At 42.4% G+C, this 19,638-nt stretch overlaps 1 protein-coding gene across 1 annotated transcript in view; it reads right to left on the bottom strand.

Moving 5' to 3' along the window:
- LOC137899474 (zinc finger protein GLIS1) overlaps positions 1-19,638 on the bottom strand; it is a 60,730-nt gene that overhangs the window by 12,255 nt on the left and 28,837 nt on the right. Inside the window, exons 4-5 of the mRNA XM_068743511.1 lie at positions 6,007-6,168; positions 2,565-2,675 (exon numbers count right to left, since the gene is read on the bottom strand). Coding sequence (XP_068599612.1) covers positions 2,565-2,675; positions 6,007-6,168 — 273 coding nt within the window. The remainder of the gene's footprint in view (positions 1-2,564; positions 2,676-6,006; positions 6,169-19,638) is intronic.

The following is a 19,638-nucleotide window of genomic DNA, read 5'->3' as shown; positions in this document are numbered from 1 at the left end:
AGAAATGAGTCATTTCCACTGGACTCCATATGGTTTGAAGATTTCCCAACCGGAGAACAAAAACACAGCTGTTTAGCTGTTTCTGCTTTTTGTAATGATGTGATTGTAATGTTAATATGAAACAGTAAGTCGGCAGTTGGGAATAGATTGTCGGTTGGGGGGGGGGGGGGGGAGATAATGCGCTGCTTTCAGCGTCATATGTTGGCATTGGATATTATGGGTGAGAAATCGCTGTACCAATACAAGATGGTGTCGGTTTCTCTTACTGCCAACAGTAATGGAGGGCAAGTTTCAGCTGCAGAGTCCATTACATGCCACACAGAAGAAACCTAAACATAAATGAACTTGTATCAGTGGGGGGAAACGGGACATCTGCCTGGTGGCTCAGAGGAGCAGCTGACCTCTGTTGTATACATCCGTGGATGTCTCTGAAATAAAACAGCGCAGTCCCCGGGATACACACCAGAACTGTGTAAACAACCACAGCTTGGGATATTTGACTTTAAAAAACATAAATTCAACAAAAGGCCTGTGGAAGGACTATAGTTGATTATCAGGAGTAGATGGGAAAGAAATATATTTTAAACCAAACAGTGTGCAACAGTGTGGTGCGCCAGAATCACGTCAGCAACTGGAAAAAGTGGAATGTACCTAACGGACTCAAATCGATCTGCTTAGGCCCCAACATCCGATTAAATTTCAGTGACAAAGAATAACAGTGGACATGATTTGCTTACTATTCATTCATAAAAGCCTGGTTATAGTTCAGTTTCCTTTGTTCTCCACAAACTAATAAAAGCATAATTGAGCCACAGGGGTCGCATGTCACGATGAACAAAGAGGCAAGTTACACGCTAGCAGAACCAACAAAACGACACAGCTTACATCATTGTTTAACTCATAATGAAGTGTTAACCAGAAACTGGGAACATAAAACCCCCTTTATCTCCAAATGAAAGGGTCATTTGCTATATATTAGTGATCCAATGTTAGCTTTGCTAGCACGCAGTTACTGGGCATGAAAAAACCTTCAATGCAGGAACTCATTTACATGGTGCAAGCCCTTTTTAAGTGATGCATAAGTCTCCAACAGTACAATATTTTTTACAAAAAGTAATGTTCTCTAAACACCACTGTAAATAATGCTGCATTGTCACGACAGTGCAAAACGCAAAGCAAAAATGATCTGTAGAAAAGGATTGTTTCACAATAGAAGTGGAAAAGAAATCCTGTTATTGTCAGGTTCCAGATGGGAATCAACTGTTAAAGCTTCAGGAAAAATGCCAGTACAAAAATATGAGCTGCAATTATTTTGTATTTCTGTCAACATGCTGGGATATTAACTATCTTGAATATATTCGGGAGTGTAAAATAGTAAAATATGTTAACTTTATGATCCCTCCGAGAATCCTGGCAGTATTACTGTGAGTTATAAGTTGCAGTTTAAGTGCTTTAAAGTACTTGTGTAGTATATTATTTTTAAAGCGCATTATTTTTTAAAAGAAAGAGGGTAATGTCTATGTTGTGCACCATCATCATCCATCCACCACCGGCCTGACCATCTAGCCATCCAAAAACCCTCTTTTTGTTCTTCCACCAAAATCAATTCCACATTTTGGTTTCGTGGATGAACTGTAGGTGGAGAAATTCTTCACCATTAATGCGACAATCTATTCTAACATCTGATTATTCTTGTCAGCCATGAGCCAAGTGGACAGATAACTAAATCTGTGGCCCTACAGCATCTGGACAGTGAGATCAATGGACGACTGAACATTTCAGCACAGTTCTGCTCACCGGTTTTTACAACTGGCATCATCCACGCTATGATTTCTCACTCAGATGCAGCATGTCAGTAAATGTGGATGTGGATGTGGATCCTAGGGAGTCTAATGAGATCCCTGTAAAGCATTCATCACGTGTAATTGGGGCTGCTTTCCCCTGCAGCAACACTCCGAACAGTTTTTCTCCAGGCTGCTCCTAAGAGTGGAGTAAGAGCATTTGTTTGACATTTGTCCATAACATCTGGCCACTGGGGTATTCCGCAGCACAGCATATTAACAATGCTACGAGCGTACATGTGTTTCCCTTTACGACGCTAAGCGAAGGAACACATCATCCAGCTTGCAACTATCCAGCCCCTTCCACAACAATGAGCCCATTCTCTATTATTTACCCACTTCCATTCAGGGAAAGAACCGGCTTTTGACCACGAACAACATGAAATGTGGTCAAACCTGATCTATTATACGGTAAACGGCACCATTCTCTGCCATCCTGCTGCCCGATTCCTCTGAATCGACCAGATGGGTCTGCTGTAAGTGTACATTTGAACAGAGTAGGTTATAATTGGTGGTCTGATCGTAAATGTCATGCTGGGAGCTGATTAGAAAAAGGTCATCAGCAGCTCCGGAGCATAACGGTGCGACGAAGCAGCTCTAATTTAAAGTCATTTAATTATGTCAGTTATTTTTATTGGGTTGAGACAAATGTGACGTTCTTGGCTTTCTCCTTAGCTCCATGTAGCTGTCTGTTCCATCCCTCCCTTGCAGGAGGTCTCTTACCTTTCTATGCACCTGCTGCTCTTTGGCCGAGTGGATCTTGACATGCTTGCGCAGCGAGCTCGGATCCGTATAGCGCTTGGTGCAGCCAGGGATCTGACATGCATATGGTTTCTAAAAAGAAACAGAATAGTTGACTTTTTTTAAAAAAAGAGACATGAATCTTATTTTTTTCAAGGCACAGGTAATCAGGGGTTGAGCAAGTAAAAGGTAATATAGAGTAAGATTGGAATCTGTTGAAGTAAAGGTTTAAGTCCTACCTTGCAGCTGAGAATGACAGATTTTGAGGTAAGAAGAAGAAGAGGGGGAAAAAGCATGGAAAAGAAAAAAAGAAAAGATCCATTACAAAATATTTCACTGAACTGTTTTTATTCTCTGTTTCACCTCCTGCTTGTAGATCTATTCTTTTTTTTAAATCAAAATAATCACATTACTCCTCTCCTGGCTGTCATCATCGTGATTTCTATAAACACTCAGCTAATATTTTATAAATATAGTTGGGCTTGATCATTTGTTGTTGCACAGTTAAAAAGAAAAAAAATGGCTGTAATAATAATTACCAAGATTTATATTCAATCAAAAGATTTCAACTATCAGTCTGTATGTCAGTGTGACTGGATATACGGCATTATATTAGAATAACATACGTAAAATGAATACACTGTCATGAAGTTTCTTCATCATCTCACATTTGTTAAGCAAACAAATAAAACATGTCGTGAGCTGATTGAGGGATTTATTTCTCCCTTCACGGCAATTTCTCTTTCATCCTCACAAATGTAAGTTGACTATTAAAGTGTAAGGGGATACATGTCTTTAATAGCCCTGCCTCCATACCTCGACCTTCTCTGTAAATACGCCATTGTTATTGCAAGGCGCTCACAGTGCCAGTCATCTCCACCATGTTTGTTTTGCCAAGCAACACACTGACTACAGCAGAGAACCTGTGTAGAATAAATATCATTAAAGTTCGAAAATTATTTTTCTCTAAAGTGCTTTTGGCAGGACAGGAACGGTGCATGCCTTAGCAGGGTGTTAATGTGAATCCATGAGCATCGTGGCCCCCAGATTAGCTGTATCATTTGTCCTACTGTGGAAAGAGGGGGCAGCTGGAAGAAAACACTTAACTGATGGAATAACACAAGTCCACATTCAGAAATGAAGGTTTGAATGATTTATTGTTGTGTGCACGAAACAGGGAGTGGAGGGAATATTCTGGAAATATAAATAATGTAATATATATATTGTGAAGCAGAATTCACCAAGCGTTGGATTGTTCACCCACTACGTATATATATATATATATATATATACATTTAAAGTACCGGTAAGTCTTTCAATTAAGGTTTTGCAGAATTCGATGTATTTGAGAGTCACCCAATTACAAAAAAAACCAAAATCACTCTGGACCATTACAGCTTTCTTTCTTCCTGGATTGGATTGGATTGGATTTTTACACTTTTCTAATAGAACTAGCGTTCAATGATCTGACCTGAAGAAGAGTGAAGGCGAAAAAGATGTCCAAAAAAAAGTGACATCCTTTGTGTAAAAAAGAAAAGAAAAGAAAAAGGTAAACTGTGAATGAATTTATGACTCTGAATAGTTTTAAAGGAACATGCTGGATTCGATATTGTTAATATTCCTGTAAATAATCTTAATTTAATTGAAGGGTTGTTTAGAGTTTTTTCCACTCGCAGCAATGCACATGTGGGACCTAATGGCGTGTTAAAAGACAGAAGGTGTTGTGTGTCGTAACGACTTTAGAGACCTCTGAGACTAATTTGTGATGTTGGGAATATAAATATGAGTGAACCGGCTCGACCGAACATGACTCTATGGAAACAGAGTATTCAATGTCAGCTTGAACATTAAATTTACATTTATATAAACATAGGCTTCACAAGCTAAGTGATTACGAGGTATCAGGAGATGGCATCGCCCCCCCGGCCCGCACAAAATCAAACTGAGTTTATTTACATGAATAAAAGCTCTTTCACGTTTTTAGTCACTAAGAAATAAATGTCAAATTTGTGCTAAAGGAAACTAAAACGATACACAGCATATTTCCCATCATACGTAGTTTGTTGAAGGGTGAATACACGCATACAATTTGCAACGTAGCAACATGCCACGGAAATGCTAGGAGATATACAAAAAAAGGTCATATATTTCTAAGGGGCAAAATCTGTTTGGTTTGGTTTGGTTTAAGCTCAGAATCAGGAGAGAGGGTTCAAGGAACAGTGTCAGGGAGAAAGAGTTCATCACAACAGGTGTCTTGTGTCGTATGCTCATACTCTCTCTCTCCCCCGATCTGCAGGAGCACACTGGACCAGAAAGAGTTTGAGAAGATGGAAAGCATGTGAAATGGTGTTTGATATTTATGTTGGAGTATTTGTGCAAAAGATAAAGACAGATATCGCCATGACAACTGAAAGAACCCACCATGGGAGCAAGCGATTACTGCTAGGATATTAAAAATACCAACATTTTTCATGTTTGACATCTTAGCCAATGTGTTCATGACAAAATATTTATGTTTGAGTTACGCCCAAGTTTGGAAAAAAAAAACATGTTTACAGACAGCCCGATATTATCTGCTAAGTTTAAAATGGGTAGTGCATTTTTTAAAAATGACCGAATCAAAGAAAACAAAAAATTTGACATCTAGAGCTGAAATTAATAATGTATAATTTTTTGGTTGGTTGCTTTACATAAATCACTGATCACATATCTTAAACTGCCTAGTAATACAATATAGAGATAACAATATAGAGATAAGCGCAGATTACTTAAAATGCAGAGTAAAAAAAGTCCTCATGAGTGAAATGACTTGAGTAAAACGCGTTGTTTACTCCCTGGTGGTGATAAAGGGAATATTGGTGGGGCTTGTACTGAGGCATGACGAGTGGCAGCAACGACTGACTCGAGCTTTCCTCGCTCTTCCACGGGTCAGGGAAACAGGCCGAGCTCTGTCTGAGTTCACGGCTCCGATCCGAGGCCGTTACGACCCAAACGGTGGCTCTGCCTAATGGAGCTGCTCATTTCATGATCTGTACCGTGTCGCTGCCAGCGTACAGAGGGTGAGAATGCCACGCCGCTCTCTGGCGCATTAACGTGGAACACTGTCAAGACGTTGAGATTGGGACAGCGGCGTAGGTTTGAATGTGCAGGTGAAAGTGGTGGATGGACGCCAGATACATCAGCACAAACACACACTGACTGGAATTAATTGCTGTTTATTTGACAAGTGATATTTTTGATTGTGCATATAATCTAATCCTGGAATGGAGCGAGTGGAGTTTATCGTCCGTTTAATTTCACGAGGCTGCGCTTGGTGCAACGCAGCCACCGCATGGCTCTATTTTAACTGCAGGGCTGAGACTGAGGCTAATTAATCTGCTCTGGAGAATCAACGGGATGTGAGACAGAGCAGAGAGTTTCTGACCGTGTCTAGATGCGTGCGCTGATGCTTGGCGCGGTCGCTGGAGTTGCTGAAAGCTTTCTGGCAGCCGGGATGCTGGCACAGGTACGGCTTCTCTCCCGTGTGGCTCCTCAGGTGGATCTTCAGGTTCTCCAGACGTGAGAATGCTTTGTTACAGCCTTCAAACTGTGGAGAATGGAAGCCAGGACAGACACACGGGAATGCATGAGCATACAGAGTCAACCACGCTCAGGACCACATGCATGCACACAAACACGAAAACCACAAATGCACTGGTCCACAAAGCATTTTCCAGCTTTACGATTAATCATCATAAAGCTGGAAAATCTTGGTACAATGTTGGCTCCTTGAATGTCTGTGACTCTGCTTCAAGCCCTCGATCGCCCGCTCGCACAGCCAGAGGAGTTTACTTTGCAACACATTATCAGCTATGGAAAAGGCTCAAGAAACTCGGTGGTATAATCCCAAGTATTTTTTTTTCCATAGCTCCTGAATTATGCAGCTAATCGTAGAACCTTTGGTAGAATCATGTTCCCTGCCGAAGAGCCGCACCGCGCACCTGCCTCGGGGCTGCAGCTGCACGTAAACGTCAGGGGGGAACTGGAGTGTGCCGCACAGCGGCGGTTAATGGGCTGTAATGCATATAGCATGAGATAAGTGTTCTGCTGTGTATTGTGCAGCAGGCTGGCAAGCGACAACGACTGTAAACAAGCTCATGGCCGACCCAGCTTGGCCCATTTGATCCAAACCACTCAGCCAATGAACACCACAGATTTGTTAACACATTAACGTTACATGAGGCTTCTCGCATGTCCACTCCTTCTCTTATACGGAAAACACAGCTGATTGGATGATGAGGCCGTTCCTGTCAAGACCCCCTACAAGGGCTGAGAAGAAGAAACTATGCATATACAAAAGTATGGCAAGTACTCACTGTTACTTACAACAACCTCACCTTGATGCCATTTAGTTATATATATATATACACAGTATGCATTTATATAAGAATGTCTATCCGGGCACTGCAACGATCAAGTAAAAATTAGGTGTGCCGTTTTTTTATGCTATTTTTCACTTAATTGAAAACGTTTATATATAAAGTGAGATTAGATAACGGGATGGCATTTTTTATTAAATCCTATTTTCCGTGAAGACTGTATGTATAACTTTTTTAATTCAATGTCGACAACATACCTTGAGAAATGGAGCGCTATTATAGGCTGTTGAAAGCTTAATGACCTGACTCCAACCGCAAACCAATTTCTTGTTTAGGGCTCAGTGGGGCTGTTTGCTGTTGCTCCCCATTGTACCCTGATCTTTAGTGAAGCTCGCCGGCAAAAAGCTTAGGTTACAGCTAAGGAGAGAGTGACAGCATTCTTCTAATGGGCCTTGAGCTTCACGCAGGGCTCTATGCTCATCCCTGCTCTCCTTCATTCACTCACACGGCACAGGCAGGACCTTCTATTCACTGAGACTCCATTTAATAAAGGTGAAACCTAAGCCAGTCATGGCAGAGTCGTGTTGGATGACCAGCTTGATCTGTGGGTGCATGCTCGTTCCTGTGTGGCTCAGTAAGAGGGTCCTAATAACGCCCGATTACGGCTGCAGAGTGATGACCGTGGAGTGTGTGAGGCCATGATCACAGGCCTGATGTTTACAACCAACTATCATTTCAAACTACTTATCCGATGTCGGATAATGTCAGCTCAAACGCACAATAAATTTTCAACCGGAATCTAAAGCAGACTCAAATGATGTTGAAGACCAACAACAATCAATCTAATCAGCTTCGTTTGAACCCGTTTTGCTTTGCTGTGTGGCTGAAACCGTGATATAATCAGGACAAACGCACGCCAGCACGACCAGACAAGGAGCGCCACAGTCGCAATGAGACGGAGGGCTGAAATGTACGACCACGCACGCAGCCATGTCTTTAAGAGATCTCATCGCACTCACTTAAATGTTGCGTACGTCTTTTTTTTGTGCGTGAGACAATGGTGGGAAAGTTAAATAAAAACCTGGGAACATCTACACGACCAGCCGTGACAGATGCGGACCATGCCGACTTCTGAAACACGGCAGGCAGAATCCAGGCGCTTTCAGCTTGGAAAACAGGCCGACGTCACAGACGAGCCAAATGAATCAATCTTTCATTTCTTTCTTTTCAGCAGCGCGACGTCGAGGCTGGATCGCAGCTACGGGCGTGTGGAGGAAGCCGTGTTAATTGTGTTGAGCTTATTATTACTTTGGAAGGTGTAAAAGCAGCAAAACGACTAAAGCATGAGGTTTTCCTGCGCGGCGTCTACGCACAGACGGTACCCAGAACCCTGCGTGAAAGACTTTGAGCCAATCTGCTGGGTTAAATGACTTCTTTCAGTGAGATCGTGGATTGTCGAGCCCATGCATATTTGAGGCGGTGAAAACACAGCGTCGCTCCTGATGGATGAACGATCCCGATATCATCCATAAGGAGCTGCCTAATGTTTAAACTGTTTAGAAAGCAGTGAACACACATAGGGTAAAGTGGCACAATCAGAGTGTTGAAGGCTGAGGCTTCTGACACTGGATTGATTTTACCTTTGATATTATCTATGAAAACAGCTTAGGCAGCACTAATCACATTCATTGCTTTAAACATGTTTAGTTTTCCTGGAAAAACGTCAGATCAGGGTTAGCACACAGGGGGAAGCAGCGCTGGCAGCGTGGAGGGATTTGAGCCTAGTCTGACACCATCTCAGTCACGAGTGTGTGTGTGTGTGTTTGTGTGTGTGTGTGTGTGTGTGTGTGTGTCGGGGGGTCAGTAGCTCAGGCAACATTCAGGATGACAGCAGGGTCTCGACATGGCTGAAGGGTGCGAGAGGGTGGATCAAAACGGACAGTCTATGGGCTCAGCATTCAGGACAGCGGAGGTGTGGTGCACCTGAAGGCTTCATGGGAAATGATTGCCGACTGGCGGGGGGGGGGGGGAGAAGACCAAATAGCATCGGGGAGCTAAAAGACAGCAGTGTGCAGCCCTCCTCGCATACACTGGCTCATTAGCATCCTGAAGGATCCTGTGTATGATGGAAACAAGCCAGCCGTTATGCAGGGATGCGTGGCTACCGTCACGTACCGAAAGCGGACTGGTGACTGCTTTGCCCATGCAGCCAAGGTCACAACATACAGAAGCTGATGTAAAAAATTGTTTATTCCTGGCAGTCGAGCACTTCTGCACACGGATCTCCATCAGCCTTGTCAGATCTCTGGCCCTGCGTTGTGATCTCATGTCAGGCCTGTGACTAATGATGATTCGATGGATCCAATTGTCCAGCTGCTTACTGAAATACATTTACTATTTACTTATTCAGAGGGATTCAGATTAAAAATTGCACCCAGTCTCCGCCAGTTCTCCACTGGGATTAGTCTAATACATCTAGCCTATTTTACAGCCGGTGCTGTCGGTCATAATGGAGGGCGAAGTGTAGAAAACAACGCCAAATGAAACAAGTGGCTCTGCTCAAAAGACACCTTTGTAAGATTTTAAGTACCAAAAACTGATTTGACGCAATGGGGTGTTTCATCACAGGGATTTCTTGTCTGTCCTGACCGATGAGGAAAACCACCAACACTCTCAGGATCTCTTTGCAGGGAATGCCGTGGAGCAGCAAAGAGCCCTAGCCTGTGGATGGGAAGAACATGTGTGTTTAATCTGCCTGCTTCCAAAATGCCCTGTGGCAACCACAGCAAAGAGCCGAAAAACGTAAACGGCTGAAATGATATCCATATGATTCAACGAGACAGCGAAGGAGAGAGGCCGGCTTCTCATGCGCTTCGTCAGGATACCAAATGAAACACAGCTTCGCTAAAACATACGCATTACATCGTTTACATATATCATTTCCACTGTGTAGCAGGACCCTTTTAGCAGCCAGTCTCAACTGTTGTTGTTTCCCCCCTCTCTCTTTCTTTGAGCAGGAGACAAATGAATTCACACTTAGCGGATCGCTTTCTCATGAGGCGTCTGTTCTTCCCCCATCTCTGGCACGTTTGGGGAGCCTTGATTTATTAACACTTAGATATGAGAGGACACAGCAATTGAGTAAATGCAGAGGGAGTGTTGTCCAGATGCGAATGAACAAGCTGATAAATTGGTGGGAGGAAGTAGTCATGTAAACGACGAAACGACGATCTTAACGGCCATTTTGCACTCATGCCTGAATAATTTGGGGGGGGGGGGGGGGGGGCAGATTAGAAACTATGTGGATGGCACAACAGGAAACATTGCTATGATGACTAAATGAGGCTGCACACTTAATGAGCGGGCCCAGCTGTTTTTGGCCTTGAGCGCCTCTTCTTGCCGTGGAGGTCTGGCGAGTGTGAGCCAGGCTGCACAATAAGGTAGTCAGGCTTCATGGAAGCATTTAAACCCGATTCTGAGGCCGTCATTCAAATGCATACCAGCGCTGCGGCCCTGCATCAGATTAGCGAGCTAAGATGTGATTTCCTCTTTAACAAGGCAGCCCGGGGTCTAGCGGTTCACCAGGTTAAGGAAAAAAGGAAAACCGGGTCACATTCTCAGCTCGGTGGACTGACAGGGAGGAGGCACTGACTCCTCGTTTGACTACTCCATTGCTGCAGAACATTAATCTTGGCCAAGGTGTCAAGAAGTAAATTTTCACACAAACATATTGAAGTGTGTGAGCAGTTGGACAGCCGTGCAGCTCCGTCAAGGAACACACTCTGCTTCTCACAAGCATTCTCAGTGAGACAGGACAGGATCTGGATGCAGCAAACCCAGAAACACAACAGCAGATTGCACAACTGTGCTCACAAGCGCTCTACAGATATAGCATTTGTCACATTACTGGCTTCATTTATCAGCTAAAGAAATAGTGTCTTGCCATTTAAACACGCTTAGGGGCTCTTTACATCAATATTGCATCACGGTTGTTATTCAGCCATGATGGAGTGTTTAGAGGATATTTGGCTCCTGCTACGTGACAGCAAGTGGAACAAACCCTTTTCCCATTTTACTAGCTGGCCTGAGAGGGATCCTCTTTAGCGATCCACTGCAAGGGGAAAAATGAAAGACATAAAGCTGTGGAAATAATTCTTTACAACTCAGCTGCCGTGAAAAGAAAAAAAGTGTCATTGACACACAATTTCCTGGTTTACTTCATGACGCTTTTATTTGATTGAGCGCTGGAAATTCGAATTCTGCTTCTTATTAAAAAAAGCAAACACTTATTTTCTGCTCAATTTAACCGTGCTGCCTGCCATGGGTTTGCAGTAAAATGAAAAATGAGACCATCATCTTCGCATTGTAAACAAAACACCCAAAAAGAGATTTTTATGCTCTTTTGGAAAACATAAAAAAAAAAAAAACTTGATTTTGAAAGCAGTAAGAAAGACTTCCTGTGCAGTCGTTTGAGTTTATCCAGTGGCTATACGGGATTTGGGTTGTTCAGTTTATTGGGGAGACACACAATCCTGCGACCTCTCATTCAACAACAGCCTTTCTGAAGGAGCCTTCCCACTCTGTCTCCAGACAGTGTGTTATTCCCACTATGAATCCTAACCATTTATAATGGCTAGCTATAGTGGAACGCAAACCTTCCCAGTGCCGCAGCCATTACTAACCATCGAGCCATTAATTATGAACCCATTCACGAAATCTGAACCTGCCATGAAAACAGGACAGACTGGGGTTACACAATGAAAATACTAAACATGATCTGTGTTCTGAGCCGGCGCCTGGACTGGTGTTACTGGCTGTCAGTGCGGGATCCTGTGTGACGGCTCGGCGAGCTACGGCGTCCTCTGACACTCGGCCTTCAATCTGTCCAGCATCTTTCACTCACGCCTTCCTCGATTCTCACTCTCGCTTTCGCCCTCCTCTCTTTTACGTCGTTCTGCCAACAAGCTCCTGTTGCTCCAGCCCTACGATGGCGTGTTGTATACCTCATAACTCAGATGCAATGGGGGGGGGGCAGACAATAAGGACTGGAGCACAATTTTATTTATTCTGTGCTTTTCTTCTTACATTATTTAATGTCATTATTATGATCCAAGGGATGACAGGCTTGCGTCCTCGCAATCGTCTGTTATTTTCTCCTCTGTCCGGTTTTTCAAGCTTGTGTTGAGGTGTTGATTTCAGTTTTGGCTCCACATTTATTCTTCTGTCACTCTAAAAGGCAAACATATCTTTTAGGCGTTATAATCTATCAGCTTTAAAATCTCTAACAAACATAGACTCTTTATTTTAACATACTCTGTCGACCCTCTGCATTTATTTCCTTCCACCTTCATTGAAAATCATCTTTAAAAATGTGTCATGTGTCAACTTGTCTTGTTGCATTATATTTTGGTCCATTTGGGGCTGGAGGTAATGCAGGAATTGCCATCCTTGGACATAGAAATATAAAAAACAGAGACACGTACATTGCCAGCAGCTGATTTCTAACGGGGGGAAAGTATTCCAATACAGTAGTTCAAGGTAATTTTATTTTCTAAATACAAACAGTGACACTTCTTTAATGCATTCCCATTTTGGGATTTCAGATGATAGAGCAGTTGTAGATTCATGATCTCATGCGGCGACCTCTTATACATGCGTTTTCATACATTCTTTATCCTGGAGAAAAGAAAAGAGCTGAGAATGCGGCTCGTAGCTACAACACTAAGTGACTCTAAAACCGACATGACGACAAGTAAATACTGAAGACGTCTCATCAGCCGCCAAGACAAACACCTAAACGCCAAGAGCTCTGTAGAATTCAAACAGAAAACATGCCAACAGAATTCAACAATAGTTCAGCATGGCATTGTGATCAACACCAGAATGTGTTTATGCAACCCTCTGGAGACAGACCCGACCACAAAGCCTTCTGGGTAAAAAAAATGCCATGGTACCCTTAGATTTGTTCTCTGGAACATGCCAGCATACCAAGATTGTGTTCTTTCTGCGGCTTTCAGACTACAGTTTCCAGCTATGTGGACACGGCTGGTTGGAATATATCAGACTCCTCCAGAAATTCAGTGTGTCAAGTCGAATCAAAGCTCAGTCATTCGCAGTCGGCACATCACCGTCCATTCACATCTCAATAAATCAATTCACCACATTTTAGCATATAGCTCTCTGCTCGTATTCAATAATTCAGTCCACACTAACATGCCTGTGCCCTCTGGCACATAGGAAAACACATTTACTTGAGTACAAAACCACTCCTCATTCCTGGGCAATTACGGAGGATTGGAGCGACTGGCCATCTGCAAATCCCGAGGCTCGGCTATTCACTGGTATTCTTGAGTAAAGGTTTTCATATTCATGGAATATTTCCTTCAAAACTTTCATCAGACACGTGTTTATGTTAGCCGCAATGCGAGTCTCAGCCTGGTGCTCGCAGGCCTGACTCAATTAGCCCGTTAGAGCAGACACATTACTACACATTTTTCCAATATACAACATGTACTTCCTGGCTGGTCTTTAAATCGTGCATGACCTGATTTATTGACTCAGTACCTTTCAAAATGAAATTTCCAACCTGGGTATGGTGATGTGTTTTCACTTTGCCAAGGATGCTCAACCTACAGAAACGGCGGCTGTAACATGGAACAGTCTGAATGATGGCCGTCAGAAAGGAGACAAAACAAAAGGATATGCGCCCACTTAAAGGATTCTGACTTCCACTCAAGCATTCGGGTTCTAAACCTCGCATAAACTGTTTTTTTTTTGACACAGATGTACAACTAATTCCAAAGCTGACCCCGCTGAATGTGAAACAGATGTTTTTTAGATGTCAAAGTCTCCTGCTACTACTACAGGGTCACCCAATAACATGATAGAATACTAGCAAATTCTGTCTCGTGTCCTTACATGTCCCTTCTATGTCTGAGAGTTGTCTCAGTGTTGTCGCAGTGTCTCAAAGTGTTGTCTCTTCAGTCCCGTCTCCTGTTAATTACTGCAGATTAGATTATATTATCATTAACGTCTGTGCAATTTCACGAAAAGAATATTTGACTTTCCATTTGGATCGCTCTCCACTCGTTCGCTCTGTGGTGAGCATTTGAAAACCTGTCGAAGGTCTTGACAGTGTAAACACACACGGGTCTACACGGGCCTTGGAAAGCTTGGTCTACCAAACACTCGAGCTGTGTGCGAAACGGCTCTGCTAACGCTTCAAAAATGCTCTTGAGTCAAGTCGGCATTCAGTTCATACCACATCACTTGTCATTCACAATGCCCTGTGTTGAATTCTGGGTAATAATATAATTTTTGGGGGATGACATCAGTGCAGCTGAATTGCCTGTCTGGCACCGTTTTCCCCAGCCTTCACACAGTTTCTCAAAAATACAAATTAAGTCCGGCGCAGCGACCACAGAACGCAGCAGTGCACAATTTAATCTTGACACCTTAACGTAAACAAATCTTTCACTACATAATTCATCCACATTTCTCTGTGTTTATTTTGTACGGTAGCAACTCAGTCTCTGAGATTATATAATATATATATTATATATGAATGAGAGCGAGAAACACACACACTTCAAGCTGCAGGTCGAGCTTTGCATGCTGTGGTGTGGCGTGGTGGGGTCTGCCCCGGCGGAGGCATACTCTAGTTCTGGAGTTGTGGTGTGGCAGACAGAAGTGGTCCCAGTGTGTATAAATGTTCCTCTTGTTTGCTTGGCTGGTGGGCGATGTTAGTGCAGCGAGGGGTGGATGTTCCTCTGGACTCGTTTGTATGCATTACCTTCTGACAAGTCAGCAAAAAAAACAAAAACAAACATCTGGATGCTCCCAGAGATTTACCTGAGCTCACGTGCACACACACACACACACACACACACACACACACACACACACACGTGCGCAACCAACTGACCAGTTTGGTGGACATGTTTGCGGAGTGGCTACTGTGGTGCAAAGTGTAACTGGGTACAAAATGAGCCCAGTGTGTGAATGTGATGAGTGGGAGTGGACGGTCGTCTCAGAGAAGAAAGGACACATTACATCGCCTGTCCTGTTAAATGCCACAAACATATTTTGGCTATAATTATCTGTTTGACTTTTGCAAACAAATGGTTAAGTACGCCTCCACAATGCAAATGATGCATGACAGGAAGACAACCAGGGGGGAACTCTGAGAGTCTGGGGGGGGGGGGGGGGGGGTTGCTTCTGAGCAGCAGCGTCCTGAACACGATGGGGACCCCGGACACCCAAGCTTCACCCATCTGATGTATTAGTAAACTGATCTGGCTCAGGAGAGAGGCTAAACTGATTATGTTTTTGGACTATTATGACACAATCTCTGCGCAATTTATAATGAACTGCAGCCTTTGGGTCTTCAGGTTTCCGATACCAGAGTGTGATTAAATGTTAAGGAAATGGAGAAACTCAAAATATTGCATTCCGCACTAATGTAATTAGACTGCCTCGCATGTAGTAAATCCTGCATGCTTTGATACCTGGTGAGGAGGTTGACAGCAAGACAGCCGCAACCGCTTGACCTTCTTGTAGCCCGAGACAGTTTTATTATCCTCGAGTAGAATATTTTGAAGATATGCCGCTGCTTACACTGTGCATGTTAAACCAACACTGATTGTTAGCTCTGGTTCTAAAAGCACCCTGTTTCATCCCAAAAGTCTCTGTATGTTTGTTCATGTTAAAAACCCTTGGATGGACGAGGACCCCAAACATAACAACTCAGCATTTTGGATGGGAGCTGTCCGCGCAGCAGAAAGTCCAAACCAGGTCTTACTTTAGCTCTACCTGGAACTAATTATTTAATGGCTCCAAAATAATAGCTAGCATAAACAAATAGAGTTTGTATGTTCTCCGCGTGTCTGCGTGGGTTCTCTCCGGGTTCTCCAGGGTCCTTCCATCTCCAGAATCATTAAACTTAGGTGAACCCTGAAACGTTACGTGACAATCTAGAAATGAAAAGATAGAGGATAATTCTATCACTTGTACAAAGAAAATATTCTGAAAAAAAGATGAGAGAAACTGAATTAAAATTAAAAAACTGCAGTTTTTTAAATCTTTAATGTAAAAAAAATATAATTTAAATGTATCACCTCAGTATTCTCCAGAGCTAAATCCATTTAATTGTAAGCATAAATACTTGCTAAAAGGGTTTTAAATGATAACATTAAAAACCATAACAGACATACATGTAATTCACCAGAATCTATTATTTAAAATAACATTATTAATCTCATACATTTAATTGTATTTGACTTCACTTATTTGTAACTATATTTGCCATATTTAATTTAAATATATCTCCACACACAAATTGTTTTAATAACCTCATTTATGGTCAATAAAAAATAACATGAAGTTAAAAAAAAAAAAATGTTTCTCAATATTTTTTTTAAATGTTCCATTATTATGTCATTATTTGAAATAAAATATCTGGCCTAACAAAAGCATCCAGAGGTGACCCTGATTCTTCATATGTGTTAAATGCTGGGGTTATAGCACTGGTGCTAAATTCAGATCTGTTGGAGGAGGGGGGGGGGGGCAGAATTGGGGAGATAATTGGACCACATTACTGCAAAGACTTGACGGGGAAATGTTTCTTCCCCTGACAAGAAGTTGGCCTGGTCCAATCAACAATTCAAACAAAATGGATCAATCAATCGAGCAGGGCTTTCATTCGTGTGCCAAAACATCAGTCCCAGAGCTCCTCTGCCAGCAGTTTCATCACACTAATATCACATCTGGACAGCTATGCGTTACTATTAGCGGGATGACTGGACTGCCAAGCAGCACAGCAGACCTGACAGAAAGAGTCAAACCACTGGGTGGGATTATGGCTTTGTAGAATGAGACCACTGCGCTACCTGGGGAACTCATTTGCCTTGAGAGTAACTGACAAAGTTAATTCTGAAAATCATTAGGTGGGTATAGTTGAGGCGGGTCCTCGTTTGGCCCTGGTGAGGTCTTTGCTTGACAGGCTTTAAAGAGCTCTGCTTCCTAAGCGTTCAGCTGCTGACACGCTGAATCAATGCCCTTTCTCTGCTATTGACTCTGATTACTTTAAATGAGACATATACAGAGCTCTCCCCTAAAACGCTACACTGGAGTGAAAGGAACCAGTTGGCCTCGCTGATCCAGTTGGTAATTCAGTTCTACGCATAGCTGAGTTCCTCGGGTCAGCTTGAATGTCTGAACGTTCTTGCTGTTGGGTCCAAAACATTGTGACTGCGACTAGAGATTTTTTTTTTTTATGTTGCCATCAACAGAGAAATGATTTGCCACTTGACAGAATTAATTTTTATATATATTTTTTTCTAAAAGCTCTCTTTAGGATAACTTAAACTAAACCAGGCTGCCTACATCTTCGCTGCAGGTGTTTTTGGGTGCCATTGGTTCAGAAACGGGCTCAGTTATCGTGGTTTTGAAATTGTCTAGACAGGCCAGGGTGTCAGGAGCTCATACGGGTACAAACACATTAATATCAACGTCACTCGCCACCTGCACCCAGAGCCCAGACAGCTCCAGTTTCAGGCAGCATTCAGAGGAAAAGTTGGGTCATGTGCTGAACCTCAGTTTTAATTAGCTAATGGTACTCCCTGTTGCATCTCCTGCGTCTGAGTTGCTCACAAAAGACTCCATTTATCCCTCAAAACAAACGCCATCTTGGCCTTGGCCCATGCTCGATGTCTCAACATCTGCTGCAGAGGGATTTTGACACGCTCCTCCAAAAATCAGTCTAATAAATCTAAATATATATATACGGTATATATATATATATGTTTGTTGGTTTCACACCACTGAAAAAAAGGAAATTCCATGATCTTTTTTCCGGTGGACCTCAAACATCCAACTTTCCTTCAACAAGTGGTTTGACTGAGTGGTTCTGTGAGTGGTGTTTGTCTGCATGTGCACACATCAGTGTAAGTTTGGGCAGAGCCACTTTCAGCAGTTAATGCTAGCTGTGTTTCATCATTGTTAAGAAATAATGTGCGGCTCAGCATCTCGTCTCCGTCTCTATATCACATTATTAAACTCTAGGATTACAAATCAAGAACTTCAATCAAATAACAGGCATGAAGCATTCAGGAGGCCTTGCCACAGGTGCATTTCATTGAATTTTTAGTCAGTTTGAAATAATTTATTTATTATTTATATATATGCCCCTGTCAGTTTCCAAAGTAAAAACAAAAATAAGACAGTTAATTAATTTAGGAAGTGTCTCTTCAGTACAGGGAATGTCCAAGTGGAAATATTGATGAGTTATACTACATATGAAATAGGATGGACAAATGGACGGGTGGGGGATAAAAAGTAAATCGCCATATAGATGTTGAATAATTAAAACCTTCACTAATGCGACATACCATTAATTAATTCCCTTTAAATTAAGTAAGCATGTCCCAACAATTGTGCCTTTTCATTCAGGTGCAAACATAAACCCTAACCCTAAACATTACACCATATTTAATCTGTGTTAAAAACATTTTCTTTCCTTTCAAATGATCCTCCCTTTAGCATTTACTTCAGTCTGCAGCGTAGCGGGACCACTAAATCAACTTTCATGTCTTGATTGAATCCTTAATCCCACAACAACATAACCTCCTTTAATAACACTTGAAGCCATGCGACTGTTTTGGACAGCGCTAGGAAAATATGAATAAAAAAAAATTATGCCAAAGAAATCAAATAAAGCGCAGGTCAGTACTCCCGCCTGAAGTCACTCTGCCATATGAACACTCGGTCCTCTCTGCTCACGGAGCTTCCGCGGTTTAAGGAGGATATTTTCTGGCCTTCGTAGCTCACAGATGCTCGGCTCTGTTGGCCCAGTTTCTGACAGAGACCAATATCAAAGTCTGAGATCATGTCAGGGCTACTCTTGCTGGATATATTTTTAATATTTATGCAGACACAGGAAAAATGTAATAAACTAAAACAACAAGTGAATTAGGCGTAAAACACAACAGGATATTGCAGAGAGATTATGTTGTTTCCTCTTTGCCCGTGTGTCCTTCAGTGCTTGACTGCCCGACACAACATTGGGCTGCCTTTAATTGTCAAGGAGAGGGGACCAAACATATTAGGATGTAACAGAACCGTAGTAATGGACTAAAAGAAAATCACAATATTTTATAATATCTACGTATCCCTTGTAACAGGGATTACACATAAATTCACACACACATTTATATATCTTGAATCTCAGCTGGAATCGAGTGTTCGAAAGTTACAAATAGGATTAACTCTGGATTTTCAGCAGAACGTCTCATCTGTTTCCTCTCTACAAATTGCTCAAATTTTTAAATGCCTTTGTCTATTGCGTGAGCACAACACACACAACAGGCGTCTGATCTTAAGACCAAAAAAAATACGAGTTTGGGACGAGCTCTGCTGAAAAAAGAGCAGCTTGAAATGCAGGCAGTGACACTAGATTTTCTACGTGTACATAATCCTTGAACCCGTAAAGAGTATATGCAAACACAGTTACAAATACACACCGAGAGTGTGTTTATTTTCTCTGCCCCCCCCAGGTTTATCTGCTGAAGTCCCACATCAACATCCATTCAATCCCTGCTGATTAGATGTGTTTATTCAAGCTTGAAAATGTTTCACAGTTCTGTTTATGTTCTGTCGGAAAAAACGACCCCACGCACTGTATGTGGAATCAATACTTCCTA

This window comes from Brachionichthys hirsutus, chromosome 9 (genome assembly GCF_040956055.1).
Source record: "Brachionichthys hirsutus isolate HB-005 chromosome 9, CSIRO-AGI_Bhir_v1, whole genome shotgun sequence".
In the NCBI taxonomy this organism is placed as follows: domain Eukaryota; kingdom Metazoa; phylum Chordata; class Actinopteri; order Lophiiformes; family Brachionichthyidae; genus Brachionichthys; species Brachionichthys hirsutus.
The sequence above is the reverse complement of the archived record's forward strand: the minus strand, read 5'-3'. Positions and strand labels throughout refer to the sequence as shown.